The sequence below is a fragment of the Garra rufa genome, chromosome 4 (genome assembly GCF_049309525.1).
Source record: "Garra rufa chromosome 4, GarRuf1.0, whole genome shotgun sequence".
Taxonomy (NCBI): Eukaryota; Metazoa; Chordata; class Actinopteri; order Cypriniformes; family Cyprinidae; genus Garra; species Garra rufa.
Genome location: NC_133364.1, coordinates 29,775,533 through 29,799,063, shown reverse-complemented (window position 1 = coordinate 29,799,063; position 23,531 = coordinate 29,775,533). Strand labels below are relative to the sequence as shown.

General features: G+C 39.2%; 1 protein-coding gene across 1 annotated transcript in view; it reads right to left on the bottom strand.

The window, feature by feature from the left end:
- The window catches only part of LOC141332865 (GRAM domain-containing protein 4-like), a 36,169-nt gene that overhangs the window by 10,682 nt on the left and 1,956 nt on the right, over nucleotides 1-23,531 (bottom strand). The window contains exons 2-13 of the mRNA XM_073837827.1: nucleotides 17,895-18,015; nucleotides 10,792-10,853; nucleotides 9,389-9,524; nucleotides 7,995-8,020; nucleotides 7,767-7,858; nucleotides 5,878-5,969; nucleotides 5,496-5,544; nucleotides 5,338-5,409; nucleotides 3,998-4,041; nucleotides 3,579-3,688; nucleotides 1,419-1,573; nucleotides 1,189-1,206 (exon numbers count right to left, since the gene is read on the bottom strand). Coding sequence (XP_073693928.1) covers nucleotides 1,189-1,206; nucleotides 1,419-1,573; nucleotides 3,579-3,688; nucleotides 3,998-4,041; nucleotides 5,338-5,409; nucleotides 5,496-5,544; nucleotides 5,878-5,969; nucleotides 7,767-7,858; nucleotides 7,995-8,020; nucleotides 9,389-9,524; nucleotides 10,792-10,853; nucleotides 17,895-18,015 — 977 coding nt within the window. The remainder of the gene's footprint in view (nucleotides 1-1,188; nucleotides 1,207-1,418; nucleotides 1,574-3,578; nucleotides 3,689-3,997; nucleotides 4,042-5,337; nucleotides 5,410-5,495; nucleotides 5,545-5,877; nucleotides 5,970-7,766; nucleotides 7,859-7,994; nucleotides 8,021-9,388; nucleotides 9,525-10,791; nucleotides 10,854-17,894; nucleotides 18,016-23,531) is intronic.

Here is a 23,531-nt window from a genome sequence, read left to right as displayed (position 1 = left end):
ACTATTAATAAAAATGATAATAATATCTCAAACATACTAAAAAAGAGCATACCCATCACATAGTCTGTGAAAATGGATCCAAAATGCCACATTAGCTGTACACATTAAATTAAATTGAAATATCTATATTAGATTATATTAAGTCATTAATATTAAATAAAATCAGTAGAGCTGTCAATTAATGACATTAAGTATGACTTTTTAAATAAAATGTGAAAAATGTCAATATAATAATAGGGTGAATTACATGAAATCTGTCCAGAAATGTCCATTTGATATTTCACCACGTAATAAAGAAAATCATATTTTGTGTTAATAAAATAAACACTATTTTTACATTAAAACCATTAATATTTGCATGGTGACATCAATTTCATTACAATAAAACACAACCCTAAAATAATTTAAATAAATAAAAAAAAAAAAATCATTTTTATATTACAATAATTTTCTTATTTAGATTTTTCGTCTTGTTTCCAGCCAAAATGTCAAAAAATTCTTAAATCACGAAGGATTTTTTTAGACAAGTAAAAATTGAAAAAAAAAAAAAAAAAAAAAGTCAAAATTAAGTGTGCTTTTGTTTGAAACAAGCTAAAGAATCTGTCAATGAGGTAAGAAAAATAATCTTGTTTTCTGTTTTTTCTTAATTTTTACTCATATAGAAAACCCTTTTTGATTGAAGAATTTTTATATATTTTGGCTGGAAACAAGACAAAAAAATCTAAGCAGGAAAAGCATTTTTTGCAGTGTATGCTTAATTGTAATGATATAAATGTCAAAATAGGAAGAAAAAAAACCTGAATGGTTGGACAAAACAAAATGTATATTTATTTTTATCTTTTGTGGCAATATAAAACCTGGACATTTCTTTGGTAGATTCACCCAGTAGCATCAGTTGGGCCATTGGAACTATATGGTCATTTTGATCCATTTGAGCACAGACAAATTTCATATCACACTGTGCATCTAGATCCAAACACACAAAGGTAAAGAAAGGTCAGCTGGTTTCATCACACACACACACACACACACACACACACACACACACACACACACACACACACACACACACACACACACACACACACACACACACACACACACACACACACACACACACACACACACACACACACACACACACACACACACACACAGGTGCTGGCAGAAGCACATCACAAACCCTACCTTCTCACACCCAGACAGCTGAGAGAGAAAGACAACAGATTATGTGTGACTGTCATGTCAACTACCTACACTGATGTTTCCCCTACGAGGCAATACCTATCACTCTCATACACACGTATTTACAGTGCCTGACACTTTGAAACAAACGTTTCAAATAGGTATGACATTTAAAGTGTGAAAACACCCAGGAGCCTGGTGTTAGAGCATGACATTGTCTCTTCCTCTCTCACCCGTCGTGACACAGTGGCATTGCTGCGTTCTTTCAGTTGAGGGTCGGTGGGCAGGCTGTTCCACATGATGTGTGGAGTGTCGTATTTGTCTCTGAGTTTTGGGCAGCTCTTAAACAGGAAGTCTATAATAAAGAACTTGATGCCCGCGTAAAGCCCTGCCAGAGAAAAGACACACACCATGAGTATGATCAAACAACTACAACTTTAGACTGCTGAATTTCAACACAAACAACTTTTTACATCACTTTCATTTTATAGACCATGATGGAAGCAAACTTTATTGCCTGGAACACTCTAACTTGCTTACTTAAAATTTTGGAGTTTTGGTAACAATTTCTATGAAGCCCCTATTTATAATACATTAAGGGTATGTCTAAGGCATTATAATGAATGCATAATGCATTATGAAAAAAAATATATGTTATATCATCTCATGAATAATCAACAATTATAATACATTATAATACTTGAGTGATTGAGGTTATAACTTTTAAGATTAAGATTATGTATAACACACAATGGACGCCAAATTACAGCTACTTAATTTATACTGCCCTCCAAAGGAAAAGCGCAGTAACTACAGATTTGGTCAAAGTTGAATTAAGGCTTAAAATGGACTTTGTGACAACTGTTTTGTCTTGTGGCAAAGTCTCTTGGTTCAATTTTGTCCCGTTTCAGAGAAACGAGAGTGTCAACATGTTTGACTAGCCGGTGTAAAAACTTTAAAGGCATTTTTCTCAGTTTCAGTGTTGGCGTAGTTACTGCACTTTGTCTTTGGAGGACAGTATAATGGACTTTATCATATTACATTTATTTTTACATTATATTACGTTTTATTTTGATGGTTCCCCTAGTCTATTGACTATAAGCAACTTTCCAACTACATGTCAACTAACACTCATTAGAGTATTATTAGATTTAGGTTAAGGTTAGGGTTAGGCTAAGTAGAAGGTTCACATACTTGGAAAGTTGTTTATAATCAGTTTGTCTTTTGGGTAACAGTGTTAGCATATATTTAGCATCGTACTACTAATAATTACTGCTAGCTGACAGCTGCAGAGTTACTTATCAAAAGCTGTCTAAAGGGTACCATCAAAATAATCAAACTGATAATACAAATGTGTCATATTACACATTCATCTAATCTGAAACCTGATCTAATAGCTCTTCGAGAAATATTATTATTATTATTACTTATAAGTGGTCTTTGTATGCTTTAAGTAAGGTGACATTAATAAGATGGCAAGATATGAGACTATGAGGAGGCAATCATACTCTTGAAAGCTATAACCACAAATAAGTAAAAATTATAATACATTAAAAGCATTCTTATGAATAGCCATGAGATGATACAACATATTATATGTTTTTATATAATGCATTATTCATTCATTATGATGCCTTAAGAATACCTTAATAAAGTATTATAAATACAGGCTTCATAGAAAGTGTTACCGGAATGTTTTAAAAATAATAATTAAAATATGTTTTTATGCATTTATTTGATAAAAAAAACAGTAGTATTGTGAAATATTCTTAACATTTAAAATAACGTTTTTCTATGTTATTATGGTTTAAAAAGTATTTCTTATTGTGATGGCGAAGCTGAATTTTCAGCAGCCATTACTCCAGTCTCAATATCGATTGATATCCAGTATCAATATTGAAATACTGAAAACAGTTGTCCTACTTAAATTGTGAAAACCATAATACATTTTTTTTCCAGGATGCTTTGATGAATAGAATTTAAAACAGTATTTGTTTTAAACAATGTAATGCTCATTTGATTTAAAAAAAAATGCATCCATACTGAATAAAAGTATTACCTCAAAAGAAAATGACCAACTATCTGTTGCTAATTGTCTCTCTTGCTACGGTAACTACGTTCAGATGTTAGGATGTTTGAACCATTATCTTATCTGTATAATTCCTTCGGTGCTAAAATGATTCAAAGCACACAAATAATCAACCCAGTTTGTGGTCACGATTCATGCAGTGCACAATGCAGTCATCTCCCTCTGAGGAAGCATTTGTCTTTAATGTGCAGTTAATGCTTCTTGGAGACGTGCCACTTGGAACGATACTGTTTGTTTGTGTATTATTGTTATTAGTGTGCATGGGTTGTTTATGTATGCGAGGAGTATGGATAATGATTCTCACCAATCATGAAGCCCATCAACTTGTAGGGCAGGACACAAGAGGAGATGAAGGCCACCCACAGAGCGATGTACAATTTCTGAGTGATCTCAGGCTGAACCCACATGAACAAACTGATGTACACATACGCACACAAACATCCATCCATAACACATACAAACATGGAGAAACGATCATTAGTTTACTTTAGGTCACGTATGGTACAGAGCCATTATATTTCAATGCTCCCACAAAACGTTTTGCAATCCCTTAAGAAACTTTGCATATTTTCCCCATCTCATATTATTTCCATTACCAAAAATGTAATGTTTAAAACACAAAAATTTTATAAGTGAACACAAAAGCATTGAAATATAATTTGTCCTCTCATTGGAATTTACAGGCTCCACAGTACAGCAATAAAAGTTAAAAGAGCTACTTACTTTTTTATTTTCTCCAAAACATCTGACATCTTGCCAAAAAGATTCTGTAGAAACATTAATTTTAACATTAATGTCGGTCAAAAATAACTTCATGCTAAATTAAATTTGAAATTTGTCCATAAAATTAAAAATCAAAGCAGACATTAAAAAAGTAACACAATTACTGTGACTATATTTCAGATTATAAAATTAATAAAAGTCCTTAAAACAATTAAATATGAATGGGATAATGAGAATTAAGCAGTGACCAAAAAATGTAAAACAATAAATCTTGATCTAGATCACAGGCTCTGCTCACACAGGTATGACGACGGTTGATGTACATTTGCATTGTCTCAAATAACTTTATGAGGTGTCTCCTAGGTTACTTTTCCTAATAATAGTAAGACATTTCCATGTATACTTAAGGGTGTGTTCACACTTGTCCTGTTTGGTTTGATTAAAACTCCGGTGTGATTAATCTGTTAGTGTGGTTAATTTAAGTAAGTGTGAAAGCTGCCATGCGAACCCTGGCGCGCACCAAACAATCGGACCGAGACTTGTGAACTTATTTGTGACCCTGGACCACAAAACCAGTCATAAGGTTAAATTTGACAAAACTGAGATTTATTAAAGCTCAATAAATAAGCTTTCTATTGATGTATGGTTTGTTAGGATAGGACAATATTTGACTGAGATACATCTATTTGAAATCAGAAATCTGAGGATGCAAAAAAATCAAAAAGACTGAGAAAATCACCTTTAAAGTTGTCCAAATTAGGTTCTTAACAATGCATATTACAAATCAAAAATTACATTTTGATATGTTTACAGTAGGAATTTTACAAAAAATCTTCATGGAACATGAACTTTACTTAATTTCTTAATGATTTTTGGCATAAAAGAAAAATCTAAAATTTTGACCCATGCAATGTATTTTTGGCTATTGCTACAAATATACCCCAGCGACTTAAGACTGGTTTTGTGGTCCAGGGTCACATTTCTATGGCTTTAGGTTCAGTATCTTTAGATTTGTTGTCAAAAATGCCATTGTCAATGCTAAGCCGACCAGAACCAAATGTATAATTTCCCTTTTTGGTCCAGATCAAATGAACTAAACAAACCAAACTACAAGTGTGAACACACCCTAAGAGTTGTTGGGTGCTTATCCTTCACTATCAGGCCAAAAAAAAAAAATCTAAAATTTTAGTTTTGTAAAGAAATGCACACATAATTGCGAACGGGCTTTAGATCAAAGTTTTCAAAATCACAAGAAACAGTAAAGTGTATACAAATTCTTGAGAAAATGTGTAAATGCAATGGACATATTAAAATTAAAGTCTAAACAAGTTTATAGTTACCTGTGCTTTTTGTGCAACATCAAGAACTAACTGAAACTTTTCAGACACAGTTAAGTCTTCCTTTGGAGGTTCCTGGAAGAAAATAAATAAATAAATATCCACAACATAAAAACAAGTTACTGACACTGCCAAATATTATCAAAGAATAACATTCCTACCACAGGTTCAGAAACTTCAGGCACAATACTCCACTGTATTCTCCATCCTCTATAGAAAAAAGAACAATAAATCTTGTTTTATATTCTAAAAAAACACATGTATGTATGTATGTATGTATATATACAAAATGTATGTTTAGTCTGTGGTAATATATAGTCTTGGCATTAATACATGTACTATACATGTGCAGAGATGACGACTGCCTTAGTGGACTTTTTTTTTTAGCAAATATGTTAACAAGAGTGCTGATCTTGTGGAAGCATATTCTTTCTTTACAAAATTTCAGTCAATATACAACAATACCTTAACACATTGAAATTTTACAATTTTTTATTTAACCCAGTTTCAATTACATACTAGTGTAAAAGGAAACTGTCTTACCTGGCAATGAGGTAGTTCAACGACAACCTCAGAATGGCTAAGAATAGAAACAAAGGAATAGCCCAGCCATGCCATGCTGCATTCATATAAATCTGTCAAAGAAGACAAAAACACAACACTTATTACATTGCTGTTCAAAGAAAGGGTATTATCGGATACAAAAACTATGAAAAACAACTTTAAGTTAAGCTGAAATTAAAAATATATATATACAGTCAAGCCCGAAATTATTCACATCCCTGGCAAATTCTGACTTAAAGTTACTTTTATTCAACCAGCAAGTTTTTTTGGGGGGAAATTACACAAATGTCTCCCAGAAGATAATAAGACGATGTACAAGATTCATCATTGTGGGAAAAAATGTTACTAATCTTTTATTTACATTTGAACAAAAAGTGGCATGTCCAAAATTATTCATACCCTTCTTAATAATCAATAGAAAAGCCTTTATTGGCCATTACAGCAATCAAACACTTCCTATAATTGCTGACCAGCATGTCTCCACTGGTAGTTTTGCCCATTCATCTTTAGCGATGAGCTCTGATTCTTTCAGGTTGGAAAGAGTTGCCATCACCCTGATCTTTAGCTCCCTCCACAGATTCTCAATCGGATTTTAGTCAGGACTCTGGCTGGGCCACTGCAAAACGTTAATGTTTTTGTCTGCTAACCATTTCTTCACCACTTTTGCTGTGTGTTTTGGGTTGTTGTCACGCTGAAATGTCCACTGGTGCCCAAGGCCAAGTTTCTCTGCAGACTGCCTGATGTTGTTGTTGAGAATTTTCATGTATTGCTCCTTTTTCATGGTGTTGTTTACTGTGATTATGTTCCCTGGTCCACCGGCTGAAAAACACCCCCAAAACATTAGGTTCCCACCACCATGTTTGACAGTGGGGATGGTGTTCTTTTCCTTTTTTTACGCCAAATGAAGGCTACTACATTGTGGCCAAATAATTAAAATTTTGTTTGATCTGACCATAAAACAGAAGACCAGAAGTCTTCTTCTTTGTCCAGATAAGCATTTGCAAAGGCCAAGCGGGCTTTTGTGTGCCTTATCTGGAGAAGTGTCCTCTTTGGTCTGTGTCCGTAGAACCCAGCGGTGTGCAGTGTTCTACTGTCTGCCTTGAGATGTTCCAACCAGCAGAGCCCAGATTCATCAGGATGGCCTTGGTGGTGATCCTTGGATTCTTTATTTACTTCTCTCACTATCCTCCTTGCCAGCACAGGTGTCACTTTTGGCTTCCGATCATGTCCTCTGAGATTTTTTCACAGTGCGGAACATCTTTTATTTTCTAATAATACTTTGCACTTTAGCAACTGGAACTTTAAAACATTTAGAAGCCCTTTCCTGACTTGTGAGCAGCCACAATGCGCAGCCGCAGGTCCTCAGTGAGCTCCTTTGTCTTAGCCATGACTGTCCACAAACCAACAGAAGAGAGCTTCTGTTTTTCACCTGTTGAGTTGATTAAAACAGCTGTTTCCAACGAATCAGGATAAGTAGGATGCTTTAAAACAGCTTGGACTATTTGAAATGGTATAGAACTTTGGATTTTCCCATAAACTGTGACAGTTTGGACACGCCACTTTTTGTTCAAATATAAAATAAAAGCTGAGAAATATTTTTTCCACAATAATGCCTTATTATCTTTTGGGAGAAGCCTGTGTCATTAAAAAAAATACAACTAATTTAAAGTGTTAATAGAACCTATAGCAGTATATAAATACTAGACTAAAACTGGTCCAAAGTTATTACAATTTAATAAGCAAATAAATAGATTTTGTAAATATAATTGTGAAATTTTGTGGTAAACAAATACAGGAGCAATTATGTGTCACTCTCCCATCTACAGTATAAATTACATAACTAACATATGTCTCTAAACACAACTCACAATGAAGGCAATCGCTGATGTATATACTGAGTGCCAGTTGGATAAGGCCGAAAGATTCCGTAAGAAATTTGTCACCGGTCTGGCACCCCGTTCTAGAAATAAATAAAAATAAAATGTTAAGTAAGTTAGGCTGAAACAATATTTGTGAATCTATGAAGTGTTTACTAATGTCTCAACATCATCAAAACCACAGAAACACTTTAATACAACAACAAAAAAGGGACTTACTAAGTCGTCGCATATTTTCTGTTAGTCTGAAACAAAGACAAAAACATTTTCAAGCAAAAGCACAAAAGCACAACTAAATTTTGATGCACAAGCTAAGAACAATTTGAGGTATAATTGATGCACAAACAGTGAGGTAAAAGTGACCTTGGCTTTAGATTTCTTTCACCAACCATAGCCTGTCTTGTATTTTTATAGCACAGTGACACTTAAACCGTGTAAATCAATGAAAACAGACAGTTGTGGCCAGAACACATTCAATACCTCTCTTCAGAGACAGATAGATGTACTTCATTGATCCCTAAGGGGACATTCAGGAGACATGGACTTAATAGCCTCATGTATAATTGAGGCAGTTACATGCATTGACTGGACATCAGACCCAGAACTCCTGCTTGGCACGTGTGAACTTGACCACAGACCGCAAAACCTCAAAGGTTCTCAATAGGGTTCAAAATAACTGCCTCAATGAAGTAAACCAAGTGAATTTTTACATTTAAGTCAGTGTAGCTTATATAACAACAGAAATAAAAATGAGCCTTTAAAGAGTCTGTTTAATATGTTGTGTACCTGAAAACACTGAAAATACATCAGTGGGTTTGTGGTCCATTATGTGTAATATCTATTGACTTACAGCCAGCTTTTTAGCAAACACCTTCAAATATATCTCAGGAAAATTCTGAGCAAAACCAGGCTATGGATTTAAGAAAAGTTTTGGGTATTGCTATCATAGGCATCTCTTATTTTGAAGGCTCTTTGTAAGTTTCTGGGTTGCTCATAATAAAATACCCTAAAAAACTTTTACAAGCATGCTGAACAGTCTTATTTTCAATTGCATCAAACAAATAGCACAAAATGAGTTAAGCTCTAACAATAATTACAGCATCTTTAATATAATATATAATATTTTTTGCAATAAGTTAATTAAATGAAGAATATATTTCCACATTAGCCATCAGAATAGGATATATATTTAGCTTCAGCCCAGAAGAAGGAGGCCAGCTCTTTAAAATTTTGCCAGATCTTTAAACTACAGTACTTTTCATGTGTAATTGACCTTAGACATGGAGAAATGTAAACATATTTGTGTAGTAATGTCTAAATGTGGCATGTTGAAGTCTAACCCTCTGAGAAATACATAATTTGATAGAACCCGAAGGGAACATATATATTAGGACCTATGCAATTTAAATTTCTGCTGAAAATAGAAGCTCCATGTTACAGTATGTCAGTTGATTTAAGTCCTGCCTCTTTTAAAGATCTCTTCTCTGCCACTAAACGTATTCTCACTAAAAGCAACCTGGCCACAGGGGGGCAGATGTTGACTAGACAGAAAAGGATCTCTGGGACGTGGTAAGGGAGTAGAGTATTGCAATTCCACATATTTCTTCACTGACCTTTTAGCACTTAGTGGCTCCTCAGCCTCAACCGTGTTCTCCTCAGGCTGGAAGCGAAAATCCTCGATATAGACTCCAAACCGATCATAGAGCCAGCTCTGCAGCCGCGAACACACTGTTTCCTTCTGCTGTTTGTCTGCAGAGACAGTTTAGGCATGTATTTCATTCAGAGCCCAAAACTAAATCTTCATTAATCTAAATCCTACAGTGGCCATACTGAGATAGAGAGAGGCCGAAAGAGAGAGAGGTTTGTGCTCTACATTCTAATTTTCTGCCTTAAAACAAAAGGGGTTGGTTTGGCCTAGATGGTCTACAAATTTAGACAAGTGCCTAAAATAACAGCTGAAAGCTTCCTGAAGCAGAGATTTCAGAGTCACTAACCTAAACCACAAACCAGCTAGAAAATTCTAAACCTCAATACAGGGTTAGAGCCCTCATCTGAATTCAAAATACTGACAGATAAATTGAAGGTGACAATTATGAAAAATTATGAAATCCTCACCCAGGACTGTTTTTTTTTTTCTTTTGCCTTCTGATTTTTTTTTTTTTCTGGTAGTACGCAAGTTTGGATACAGTAATTGGGATACTACATTTACCATAATATGTACAGTATCTTACAATTTTGTGTTATTTTTATTATAAAAAAGAGCAAAATAAATGGTAAGAATGCTCCTCTCAAACTGCTTTTCAAAAAAGATTTTCAAAATTCCACAAGTGACCCTGGACCACAAAAGCAGTAATAAACATCAGTTTTTTAAACATTGAGAATTATACATCATGAATAAATAAGCTTTCCATTGATATATGATTTGATAGGATAGGACAATATTTGGCTGAGATGAAACTATTTAAATATCTGGAATCTGAGGGTGCAAAAGAATCAAAAATGGCCTTTAAAGTTGTCCAAATGAAGTTCTTAGCAATACATTTTACTAATCAAAAAATAGGTTTTGATGTATTTATGGTAGGAAATGTACAAAATATCTTCATGGAACATGATCTTTACTTAATATCCTAATGATGTTTGGCATAAAAGAAAAATAGATAATTTTGATCCATACAATTCGTATTTTTGGCTATTGCTACAAATATGGAACTTAACTTGCTTTTATTTTTAAGCATATTACAGAAAGACTTTGTTCGCTTTTTATTTAAATAATTTCAAATAAAAAGCGAACAAAGTCTTTCTTTAATATGCTTAATTTACAGCACACACATTGGGAAACAATTTTTGTTTATACTTTTGAGAATAAACTAATATTAAAAAAGTTAATAATAGCAGTTTCTGCCTTAAAATGTACTATTGAGCATATATCTTAAAATTGTGAGATGTAGAAGTATAGTCATCTTAAAAATAAATAAATGTGTTACTTCTGAGGTCACAACATTGAGGGCTGTATTACCTGTGCCATTAGCTGCAGGTGGCTGCTGTTTCCGTGGAGGCTGAGGTGGAGAGTCTTCACACCTTGGATCAGGAAGCACAAACTACATTAACTTTCAATTCAATTCAAACTTTTTCTCAGACCAAACTCTACATGTCTGAGCCATTTCTTAACCAGCTGGAATCAAGCTTATTTGTGGTTCAATGATGTCATGTTCACCTTGGTGTCTTTGAACTAACCATGGGTGCAGTTCAACTATGGACATACACTTTTTTGTGGCCAGTGTTAATAACAAAACTTAAACTATTAAAAATAGTCTTTAGTCTAAGCTAAAGCAACATAAAACTGTTTAAGTTAAATCAACACATTGATCTTCTACACATATTTACAGGTTAATGATCAGAAACTTCTATTTAACACATTTTAGTATACTCCTGTGCAAGCCTAAAAATGTCCTGTCCATCCAATCTGAATCAATTAGATGCTGAAATGTCATCAGTGGAAAGAACACCTCGCACTGACATATTACTGTGCACGACTCTCTACGTATAGACATTGACTTCCTGTTGAGGGGTCATAGGGGGTGGGATGTAGTGGCTATTTTTATAGCTCAGCGTGTGGCATAGGCCGCCCACTGCGGTCAGTCCTACTGTGACAGCCAGACAGAGTAAAGGACCGGGTCACTGAACACTGCTAACACTCATCAATTTATCACAGACTATAGAAGGAAACTATTAAATAACCTAATGCTACAGTAAAAGTTTTCTACGAAACAAAAAGTTAAAGGATAACTATTGCCAACAATGCAACCTGGGCTGTTTTTTTTTTACTGTAAACAAGACAAACTTATATATAAAAGCATATATACGACAAACGAGCCGTTTTTGAGATTGACCGTGATTTCGTTTTGTGGTCAATGGCTGGTGAATGGGAATACTAGGGGCATAACTTTGAGTGCATCAAAATCGATATTTTTACAACACTAAGAAGGCTCGACACACCATGAAACTTTGCTCGAAGTATCACATGGGTCTCTACACATGAACTCGAGCATTGAGAACATTGTTTGTGTACACAGAGTTTACTAAAAAGAAAGTTTTTGAACAACTCACTTGCACTGTTTGAGTTTCTGCTCACGGCCGTCTTGCCAGTCAAGAGGTGTCGATCTCCGAATGGTCGATCTCCGAACGGGAGTGACGTCACAGGCGCGGTGACGTCAGCGACCAGGAAGTATAAAGCACGTGCGTTTGAAGCCGGCGGCAGCTTTTGTCATTCAGCGAGAGCGCTCTGTGGGTCTGGCCCCGCTTCCGCCGAGGCGGAGCGGCGGCTGCACTCGTGGGGCTCGCAGCTTGATCTGCTGAAGGGTATGGAGACGGGTGAACCCCTATCTCCTCCCTCACTCAGCAGATCGAGCGATCTCCTCTTGGATGTGGAAGCCCGCACTGCGGTTACTTCCCCCCAAGAGGAGATTTCAGGGCTTCTTCTATCTTCCTCCGAGGAGGTTGATGTGGAGAGCCCTGAACCACCACAACCGCCTCACTATGAGGAGCTCATTGAGGTGCTGACTGGTGCAGTGGCCAAGCTGAACATCGCTTGGCCCGCAGAACAACACACACATGAGCCGCAGCGAAGCCGTCTAGATGAACGCTTCCTGTGGACAAAGTCAGCACCTCCTAAACGGAGCCTTCCCTTCTTCCCCGATCTACACAAAGAAATATCCAGATCGTGGGAGAAGCCATACTCCTTCCGCCTCTTTAATCCCGCTGAGAACTATGGGAATGTGGCGGGTGCGGAGGAGTATGGGTATAAGGCGATGCCACGGGTTGAACAGACGCTGGCTAGCTATCTGTCCCCCGGCTCGGCATCGTTCTTGAAGGCTCCGTCCTTGCCCACCAAGCCACTTAAAGTGACATCGAGCTTGATGGGCAAGGCGTACACGGCAGCAGGTCAGGCTGGGGCTTGCCTTCACACCATGGCAGTCCTACAAGCCTACCAAGCCGACCTGGAAACTACTGCCAAATATTTCTACATGGGTCCTGCGCACTGTAGAGAAAGGTTATTGTATTCAATTCGGCGCCAAGCCGCCACCTTTCAGCGGGGTATTTCCAACTCTGGTGAACCCCGAGCAGGGTCTGGTAATGGAACAGGAAGTAGAAACTCTCCTGAGGAAGGAGGCCATCGAGGTGGTCCCTCCACAGTACAGAGAGTCCGGATTCTACAGCCGGTACTTCATTGTTCCCAAGAAGGATGGAGGGCTTCGGCCCATTTTAGATCTCAGGCAATTGAACCGCTCAGTCAAAAAACTGAAGTTCAAAATGCTGACTGTCAAACAGGTCGTGTCTCAGATCAAGTCCGAGGACTGGTTTGTCACGACAGATCTAAAAGACGCATACTTTCACGTCTCCATCCTTCCACAACACAGGAAGTTTCTTAGGTTCGCTTTCAGGGGCAAAGCTTACCAATACAGAGTGCTTCCTTTCGGCCTATCTCTCTCACCCCGAACTTTTACAAAGTGTGTGGATGCTGCTCTGGCTCCTCTGCGACTCCAGGGCATCCGCATACTAAACTATATAGACGACTGGCTGATCCTGGCCAGTTCGGAACAGTTAGCGGTTCAACATCGAGGTGTTGTTCTCGCTCACATGAAAGAGTTGGGGTTGAGACTCAACGCCAAGAAAAGTGTGCTCTCTCCACTACAGAAGACCACTTATCTAGGTGTAATCTGGGATTCGACCACGATGCAGGCACGAATGTCACCTGCTCGGATCGAGTCGATCCTTACTGCAGTAAATGCAGTCAAGCTAGGCCTGTCACTCACTGTCAAACAGTTCCAAGTACTGTTAGGTCTTATGGCAGCAGCATCCAACGTGATACCTTTTGGTCTGCTGTACATGAGACGACTGCAGTGGTGGCTCAAAACCAGGGGGTTCTCCCCGAGGGGAAACCCATTCCGCAAGATCAAGGTCACGCGGCGTTGCCTACGTGCCTTGGCCATGTGGAAGAAACCCTGGTTCCTCTCTCAGGGTAAGGTTCTGGGGGCTCCTTGTTGCCGCGTCACGCTAGCGACAGATGCATCCCTTACTGGATGGGGAGCTGTCATGAGTGGCCGCTCAGCCCAAGGCCTGTGGAGCGATCACCATCTCTCCTGGCATATAAACCGCCTAGAGATGCTGGCCGTATTCCAGACCTTGAAGAGTTTCCTTCCAGACCTGAGAAACCGTCACGTGCTGGTCCGTACAGACAGCACTGCGGTGGTGTGTTATATAAATCACCAAGGAGGTCTCCGCTCACGCCCCTTATACAAGCTGGCGTACCGGATCCTCCTGTGGTCGCAAGGAAAACTTCTCTCCCTGAGAGCAGTCCATATTCCTGGACATCTGAATGTGGGAGCAGACGTCCTGTCGAGGCAGGGGCCAAGGCCCGGGGAATGCATGCTTCACCCTCAAGTAGTGAAGCAGATTTGGAGAGTGTTTGGCCAGGCTCAGGTGGACATTTGCGACTCAAGAGACATCACAATGTCCCCTCTGGTACTCTCTAGTTCCTCCAGCTCCTCTCGGACTGGATGCCATGGTACAGACGTGGCCGAGGCTTCGTCTGTATGCTTTTCCCCCGATCGCTCTGCTCCCAGGAGTTCTGGAAAGGGTACACCGGCATCAAGTGCGGCTGTTGCTAGTAGCCCCGTACTGGCCGGCCCGAGTATGGTTCTCGGACCTAATCTCCCTCCTCGACGGATCTCCATGGGAGATCCCCGTCAGGAGGGACCTCCTCTCGCAGGCTGGGGGCGCGATATGCCACCCCCACCCGGAGAGGTGGAAGTTATGGGTATGGCCCCTGAGGGGGCGCAACTCATAGAAGCTGGTCTCTCAACCGAGGTTGTTGAGACTCTTGTCCAATCCAGAGCTCCCTCTACGAGGAAACTGTATGGCCTTAAGTGGAACCTGTTTGTTTTATGGTGTCAAGAACACAATTTAGACCCAGTTAACTGCCCGATTGGTACAGTACTGGAGTTCCTACAAACTCGTCTTACCGCGGGGCTGGCTCACTCCACTTTGAAGGTGTACGTGGCGGCCATATCTGCCTTCCACGCCCTTCACGGTGGCCTTTCAGTGGGCAGAGACCCCCTGGTCATTCGTTTCCTCCGCGGTGCACTCAGGCTGAGGCCTCGAGTGAAACCGAGGGTCCCTACGTGGGACCTGGCAGTGGTGCTGGAAGCCCTGTGTAAGCCTCCATTTGAGCCCATAGAGGAGATCTCAGATCGCATGCTTACCATAAAGGCAGCGCTGCTGCTAGCACTCACCTCTCTAAAGAGAGTTGGGGACCTGCAGGCCCTTTCGGTGGCCCCCTCTCATATTGAGTTTGCTCCCGGTATGGCCAAAGCATTTCTCTACCCGAGAGTTGGGTACGTTCCCAAGGTCCCGTCCCTAGCACCTCAGCCTATCACGCTACAGGCGTTTTATCCTCCTCCATTCATGGAGGCCGACCATAGGAAGTATAATTGTATGTGTCCAGTTAGAGGGCTGGACGCATACGTCCACAGAGCTGCCGTGTGGCGTAAGACAGAGCAATTGTTTGTCTGTTTCGGCCCCCCAAAAAGGGGGCATCCGGCTTCTAAGCCTACTATCAGCAGATGGATCGTAGATGCCATTTCTACTGCTTATGAGTCCTCTGGTCTCCCATCTCCACTGGGAGTCAAGGCTCACTCTACCCGAGGCTTGTCTGCCTCTAAAGCTCTCATGGCAGGTGTCCCAATCCAGGACATCTGCAGTGCTGCGGGTTGGTCCTCGCCCCTGACGTTACGAACTCGACCTTCGAGCCACTCCAGGCTCCTTTGTCCTCTCCGAGGAGGGCCGAGGAGTGTTTCTCCCCCTGCGAGTGGTCAAACATGACAAGCAGCGGTAGAGAACTGCATCCTCGTGTGCCTGAGGGCCGAGGATCATACAGCCCTCTTTCCGTGGAATACTAGACAATGGCTTATTCCCCTCGTGTCCTGGCAGGATTCCCAGGCCGAGTTTATTCAGTCCCTCTTGTTCTGGCGGAACCCCAGACAAAGGACTAAGACTCCTCGTGTGCCCGAGGGCCGAGGAGTACCTCTCGCGCTGGCTGGCGACCAGGCAGAGGTCCACTACTGTCCTCGTGTGCCCGAGGGCCGAGGATCATACAGCCCTCTTGTCCGTGGAATACTAGACAATGGCTTATTCCCCCCGTGTCCTGGCAGGAATACCAGACCGAGTTCTTGAGTCTCACTTGTTCTGGTGGAACCCCAGAGAAAGGACTACCTTCTCCTCGTGAGCCTGAGGGCCGAGGAGCACTCTTGGAGGTCGAGTGCACTGTCCTCGTGTGCCTGAGGGCCGAGGACCACATACACCCTCTTGTCCGTGGAACACTAGACAATGGTTATTTCGGTCCCTCTTGTTCTGGCTACTCCCAGACAAAGGACTGAGACTCCTCGTGCGCCTGAGGGCCGAGGAGTACCTCTTGCTCTGGCTGGCGACCAGACAGGGGTCTACTACCTTCCTCGTGTGCCCGAGGGCCGAGGATCATACTGCCCTCTTGTCCGTGGAATACTAGACAATGGCTCTTCCCGTGCTCTGGCAAGGACCACCAGACACAACTTTCTTCCGTCCTGTTTCTAGCAGACACTGCGCAGGGCGTGGAAATTATGGGGACGTTGACATCTCGTTCCCCATAGCGTTTCTGATGCGGCTCGAGTTCCCGGAAGGGAACGTCTCGGGTTACGTATGTAACCTTAGTTCCCTGAGGGAACGAGACGCCGCGTCACGGACCATAATTCCCGCACCCTGCGGCGCTCGCTTCATTCCTAAAGAGCTGCCGCCGGCTTCAAACGCACGTGCTTTATACTTCCTGGTCGCTGACGTCACCGCGCCTGTGACGTCACTCCCGTCGTCTATTGGTTGTTAGACATGACTCAGAGTGCTGCCCGCCAATGGCGTTCCCCATAGCATTTCTGACGCGGCGTCTCGTTCCCTCAGGGAACTAAGGTTACATACGTAACCCGAGACGTTTTACATGAAAATACTATTTCAGTATTTCTACTTTAAACTTCAATTTAATTTGATGTGTTAGTTTGTGAAATTTACTAGCACTTTCTGAGTAAAAATTGTTTCAAAGTATGTCCTACACTTAGTTTTTTTTTTTTTTAATTACAGTGATGTTTGGACTCACAAGCCTTAAGGGATAGTTCACCCAAAAATAAAAATTTGATGTTTATCTGCTTACCCCTAGGGCATCCAAGATGTAGGTGACTTTGTTTCTTCAGTATAACACAAATCAAGATTTTTAACTCAAACCGTTGCAGTCTGTTAGTCATATAATAGCAGTCAATGGGCACCAAATCACAAAAAAAAGTTCCTTGCACAAACGTTAATCTGTCATGTGCTGGCTGTTGTGAACTTGCTCAATACAGTTGAACAGTTGCAGTGGATCAGAGGTAAATAATGATATAAATACTGTTTCATTTCTTGCACAGACCAATCATTTTGTGTCTTAAGACCTCAATGTATCGTCACAAGCCGCAGGTTTTAATTTGATTTTGTCTGTGTATGTTTTTTTTTACTCTCAAAGATTTGATGCCCTTTGACTGACATTACATGTCCGACAGACTGCAACGGTTTGAGTTAAAAAATCTTCTTTTGTGTTCTACTGAAGAAACAAAGTCACCGGTACTAAACTATATATTATTTTGTCTACGTAATGTAAACTAATCTGTACAGATTACAAAAATTCTAATGTTGAACGATAACTGATATGGTATTAGTATACTGTGCTTCCCTAATACAAATAAGCTGATAATTCAATAATAACTAGTTTGATACACATTGTTAGTCTTTTTAAATTCAATTTAATTTATAAAAAGATGTTTTTAATAAATCAGGTTACAATAACTATGTGTACAATAAAATGTTACCATTAACCAAACTAAGATGGAACTAATTCCAGATAAGAAGCAGTTCTCTATTCCCAATCCCCAGAACTTAGTGTTTGCATAAAGTGTTGCATATTTGTGGCCTAAGGCTCCTGTGCTGCTCATCCATTATTTGACACTTTATGTCAACTCTGTTAAGCTTATTTGTGTTGGTGTGTCTATATTTGAGTTGGTTTTTCACCTGGTCTTCAGCACGTCACTCATCTTCTGTTCCAGTTCAAGTCTTCTGCTGCGTTCTCTCTCCAACTCCTGTTTAATGGTCTCCACATTGGTTTCTTCTCGTAGCTTCCGCAGTTCCTCCTCTGAAAGAAAAAGAAATGCCACAAATTGCCACAATTTAATGAACCATCTATAAGGAAAACATTACACAAAATATTCAGTGTTAAATATTAACCACAGTAATACCATGGTATACTTTTCTAAATGTACCATGGAAATAGCTTAGTGACTTGTATTTAATTTTATTTGTGTTCTTGTATTTAATTTCTTTGTGTTCCTTGTGATTTTTATTTGTTGATATGGTAATCATTTAGTATCACATTATATATCACCACCTAATAGCCAACGAGTTATACAGTACAGTAAAGAAAGATAGATAGAAAGAAAGAAATAATTTTAATGAAGAAACATCACTTTAAAAACAGTTAATTGTACAGTACCTTACCATAAATTAATGTAAATTGTTATTAAATGTTTTAGAAGTAAAAAATATATATTTATGTGTAACTAAAAAGATAATACATGCATAAATATTTTCAAATATTTTAGAAATAAGTATGAATCTGACATACATACATACATACATACATACATACATACATACATAAATAAATACAAATTGTATAAACCAAATTTGCCCACTTACCCTGGAAGCCAATCGCCTACAAAGTGCAACTTTCATGTCTCTATCACTTTACACTTTCTTTTCGTATATATCACGTGATAAAAGGCTCAAATCAATATTTAATGCCTATTCATTTCTTTTGATAGTTATTAAGTAGCTTTGTTATGAACAGGATTATTCACACTATTATTCACAGCCATTATCACAAAATACTCCTTCTGGGTGATCCAAGATGTTTCAGCTTCACATCTGGGTCAATTTGAGATTGCTTTTCTCAATATCTCTTCCACGCATCTGTTTGGAAAGTTTCAGTAGTCTAATGTGCCGCTGTGAGCCTGCAGCTATGTATTCAACATGGTCTTTGTTCCCAGATAAGCGTTATAAATATTTGAGTGCTAATATGAGCTTCTCTCATGCAGAGCACCATAAAGGAGAGAATAAGGTCTGAATGACCATCAGTGCTCTATAAAACTCTAGTACTCTTGTTCAGAGTGATGGCCATTACTGGAAGTGCTTCTGTCTGACACATGGGTTTCAGATGAGATGAATGCTGTCAATGTACATCACTAAGCAGTCAGTCAATTAATCTATAGCAGTGTTTCTATTAATAGCTTTTAGATTTTGCCTATTTATTCATCCTAACTAGAGTAAAATGGCCAGGGATCCTAAGAGAGCACCCTGCCCTTGTTAGTGGTGTTAGATAAGGTAAGCATCACTATTACTACTGAGCTATAGCAAACTTAGTGTTGAACTTTGGCAAGTAATGTTTTTATTCTGCATATGCAAATGATATCTCAGATCACATGGCTTATAGAGGAGATGTGTCTTACTGCATAGCAATATGCTGACAACTGCCCAGAACTCATAGATAAGTATTATATAGAATGCCTATTAGCGGCTTTCTCTATGGACCGGTACAAAGCCAATTGAAAAAGGCAAGCCTGCAGCCTTTAGCAAAAAAGGTTAATGGCTAATGCTAGAAAAACAGAAAAGATACTTTTGGAAAAGAGACCAGAGGCTGTTTTTTGTAATGGATATCAATGGAGGAGAGGCCCCACTACGCTGTGTATCAGCTTATAATTTATTGAATCGACAACCTATCGGCTAATCTTCAACATGTTTGACACTAAACAATACTTTTGGGTTGAACTATTTTTAGAGTTTACACAGAAGAAATGCAGTTTTATAAGAGAAGTCACTGACTTTTTTGCGACAGGTGGGATTCAACTTATGGCACTTCCCATTCATTCCCATCCGTAAACAACGACTGAATGTTGCACAAATCTGACTGACTGAAATTCTGACATCAAGGCTGTAATGTGATTGGTTTTTAAGGCACACATGATCCAAGTTGATTGTTATGCCAATACTTAGTAATACAGACCCTCTTATCTCCCTATAGTAAGACAATCTCAGGCTGCTATACATAGGCCACCCGCTATATTGGAATGTCAAAGCTGGTCAGTGAACAAAATACAAGACAAAACCGTTAGCTAACATCACATTTAGTTTAAAAAGCTGTAATATTGAGTCAATACATATTCAAAACACAAACCAACACATTCTTAACAGTGAAAATTTCTCCAGTTTCTTCAGGAATTTTAATTTATATGTTTTTACAACCAGATGCTGTGTAATGTTGTTGCCTTTTGCAACTCATTGATTTTTATTGTGAGTACAATATATTGACCATTCCAAGATGACGGATATGTCGACGTCTCTGGAGTGGTTGAATGTAGCATCTACCTACCCTGGTGAAAAAAACACCATTAGGTAGTTTTGAATGCTGGGATGCTGGTTAGGTATGTTTTGATGGTGGTTTAAGCTGGTTTATGCTGGTCCTTAGCTGGTCATGTGCTGCTCAAGGACCAGCATAAACCAGCAAAAGGACCAGCATAAACCAGCTAATGACCAGCATAAACCAGCTAAGGACCAGCTTAAACCAGCATCAAAACATACCTAACCAGCATCCCAGCATCAAAACTACCTAACCAGCATATGCAGTTTTTTTTTTCACCACGGTATACATATACACACACATGTAGCATGTTGCAGTGTGGTAAGGTGTTCTGGGTAGTTGTTAGCATCTCTTATGCTCTTATGCAGTTGCTAAGGAGTTCTGAGCATATATATATATATATATATATATATATATTAGGGGTGGGCATAGATTATTATTTTTAATCTAGATTAATCTAGATTAAATCTTGGAATTAATCTAGATTAATCTAGATTAAAATGGCTAATTTGAATTCTGATGAAGGCAATCAGAATATGCGTGCTACCCAAATAATGACTAAAAGTAAGTCTTTGAGAACGGGCCAGGTGGCGCATTAGATCAGGCGCTCATCTCCTGTTTCCAAAATGCATCACAAACTGCTTGACAATTGCATTTACAACATAAGTACTTATACAAACTTGTGTAACCAAGTACTTCTGCGCAAAAGGCTGCACGACGTGCGCGTTGCCGTTAAATACACAGACGCGCACGGGAAAGAATAGCCTATCTGCGTGCATAGTCTTTGATTAAACTGCGTTGCTTTTAGAAGCGTCAATTCAGTTGTTGCATATAGTTTAATGTCTTTATTTCGGGATTATCAAAGTAAATTATAACTCAAATTTGAGATTTTACTGGGGCACAGCAGATTTTCACTGGGACGCGTGCCCCAGTAAAAAGGGTCTAAGAACGCACCTGCCCTGAAGCGGCTTCATAACTGCATCCATGTTTGCAGACTTTGCACGTCTCATTTGATGTGGTAATTTCACAGAAGTTGAAGACTCGTTCTCGCCCCCTACAGTGCAATTCGACTAGGTATACATCATCTGCGCTAAAATATCAAAGTGAAAGTCATCATATCTTGCGTAGTTTAGACCCAGCTCCCAACCCAACTTTGAGAATAGATTAACGGCGATATTTTTTTTAACGCCCGATAAGAGTCTCACGTTAACGCAGCACGTTAACGCCGATAACGGCCCACCACTAATATATATATATATATATATATATATATATATATAGTGAGGTCAATAAGTATTTGATCACCCTGTGATTTTGCAAGTTCTCTCACTTAGAAATCATGGAGGGGTCTAGAATTTTCAGCATAGGTGCATTTCCACTGTGAGAGACAGAATCTAAAAATAAAATCCGGAAATCACATTGTATGATTTTTTAACATAATAAGTATTTGATCACTTGAGTCAAAAAAAATGTAATATTTGGTACAGAAGCCTTTGTTAACAATTACAAATTGTTATATCTCAATCAGCTCCCTTCTTCAGTAGTCAGGGCACTGATCAGGGTCTGGTCATTTTAAAGGCCGTCTCAATCGTGAAATCCTACCAGTGCACTGGACATTAATTCCCTGAAAAATCCCACAATGCATCATAAAAACTAAGGTGCTTCGATGTTCACTATGCTCCCTTACTGATAATTACATCACATTTATGAAGCACAAAACATAAATCACACAAGCCAACTTGATAAATATAATGACATGGATTACACTGTTTTTAGTATATTTCAGCATAAACACACATTTATTAGACAGTAGTGAACACAGCTAGTTAACATCTATAATTAAAATTCGGCTGAAATGTTGTAAAAACATGTTACAGATCAATGTGTTTAAAGAGAATAAAAAATGTCAAAGAGAGATTGGTCCTGCCTGTTGTTGATTAATTCCAGTGGTGACGTTCTACAATGATGTCCATTGACGCTGTACGTAGTCACACCGCCAGCAATTGAGTAATCTCTGTTCCAATATGCAGTGAGCCAAGGTACTTAGCAGTCACTGGATTCATGTACGTGATATACTGGTTCATGAGCTCTGGAGCTATAGGGAGCTGATTGAGACGCACCCTTACAACATATTAGCAATCACAATGTCTTGGCAACCACTCAAAACACCCTAGTAACTGCATAGAATGGGCCAACAACCACTGACAACATCTTAGCAACATTCACATTACAACACTCTGAAAACCTCCCACAACACCCTAGCATTGTTGCAGTCAAAAACTGAGTCATAACAATGAAATTGTTCATGCCAAAAATTCTAACTGAGTTCTCCTGCCAAAGGATTATTCAGAGCGTTTTTAATCTTGCTGATGGCCAAATTACACAATGTGTCTAATCAACTGCAACTAACGTCTTTGGATCTGTCTCCATCATCACAGACAGGCCACACCGAGAACAGACTGATTATGATACAACAGCAGTCAATAAATCTGCTCCAGAATCAACATTCTGTCTGCAATTCTCATTGATTTCCATGCCACAAAAACAACCGGCCTGTTCAGACAGCAAGATCATATATTTCGGCTCTTTGTTTTCTTACTCGGCTGAATCATTTGTTTGTCTGTCATGCAGTCTGTTATGAACTCCAGTAGGCTATATGTTAAATGAAGTGCTGAAATTATGTGTTGGAAAGACATGTTAGTCATATCACAACATCGCTGGAAATGTCCTTGATAACTGAACCTTGGGAAAACAAATTGTACAATATAGAAATATACATTTACACCCAGCTTAAGCTGAAGTGCAAGGGCATGACTAGAACAAAGTCTGGCTATTAGGCTATATAGCCAGACTATAAGCAAAAGATGGCATTTTTATTGCATCAGTAATGTATTTAAAGGTGCATTATGCAGAATTTTCCAAAATACTTATTTAATTCCTTTTAATCATAATTTAAGATGACACACTAGAAGTGTGTTGGAGCATGTCTACAGTACAGAGACACTGCTCTGTGCCTGTATTTTCTTCTTGTTTTGCTGTGCTCGGGACGATTCTTTTGACTGCAAACTTTGGCCAGTGGGTTTGTAGCCCTTAGCAAATAACAACACATGGCACAAAGACAGGTCTTGTCTGTGTTTGAATCTAAAGAAGCTCTGCTAAGTTTTTCTGCCTCCTGTCTCTTGCTATTGGCTTTTTGGCTAATACTGTATCTGACAGAACTTGACAGATTGCTTGGA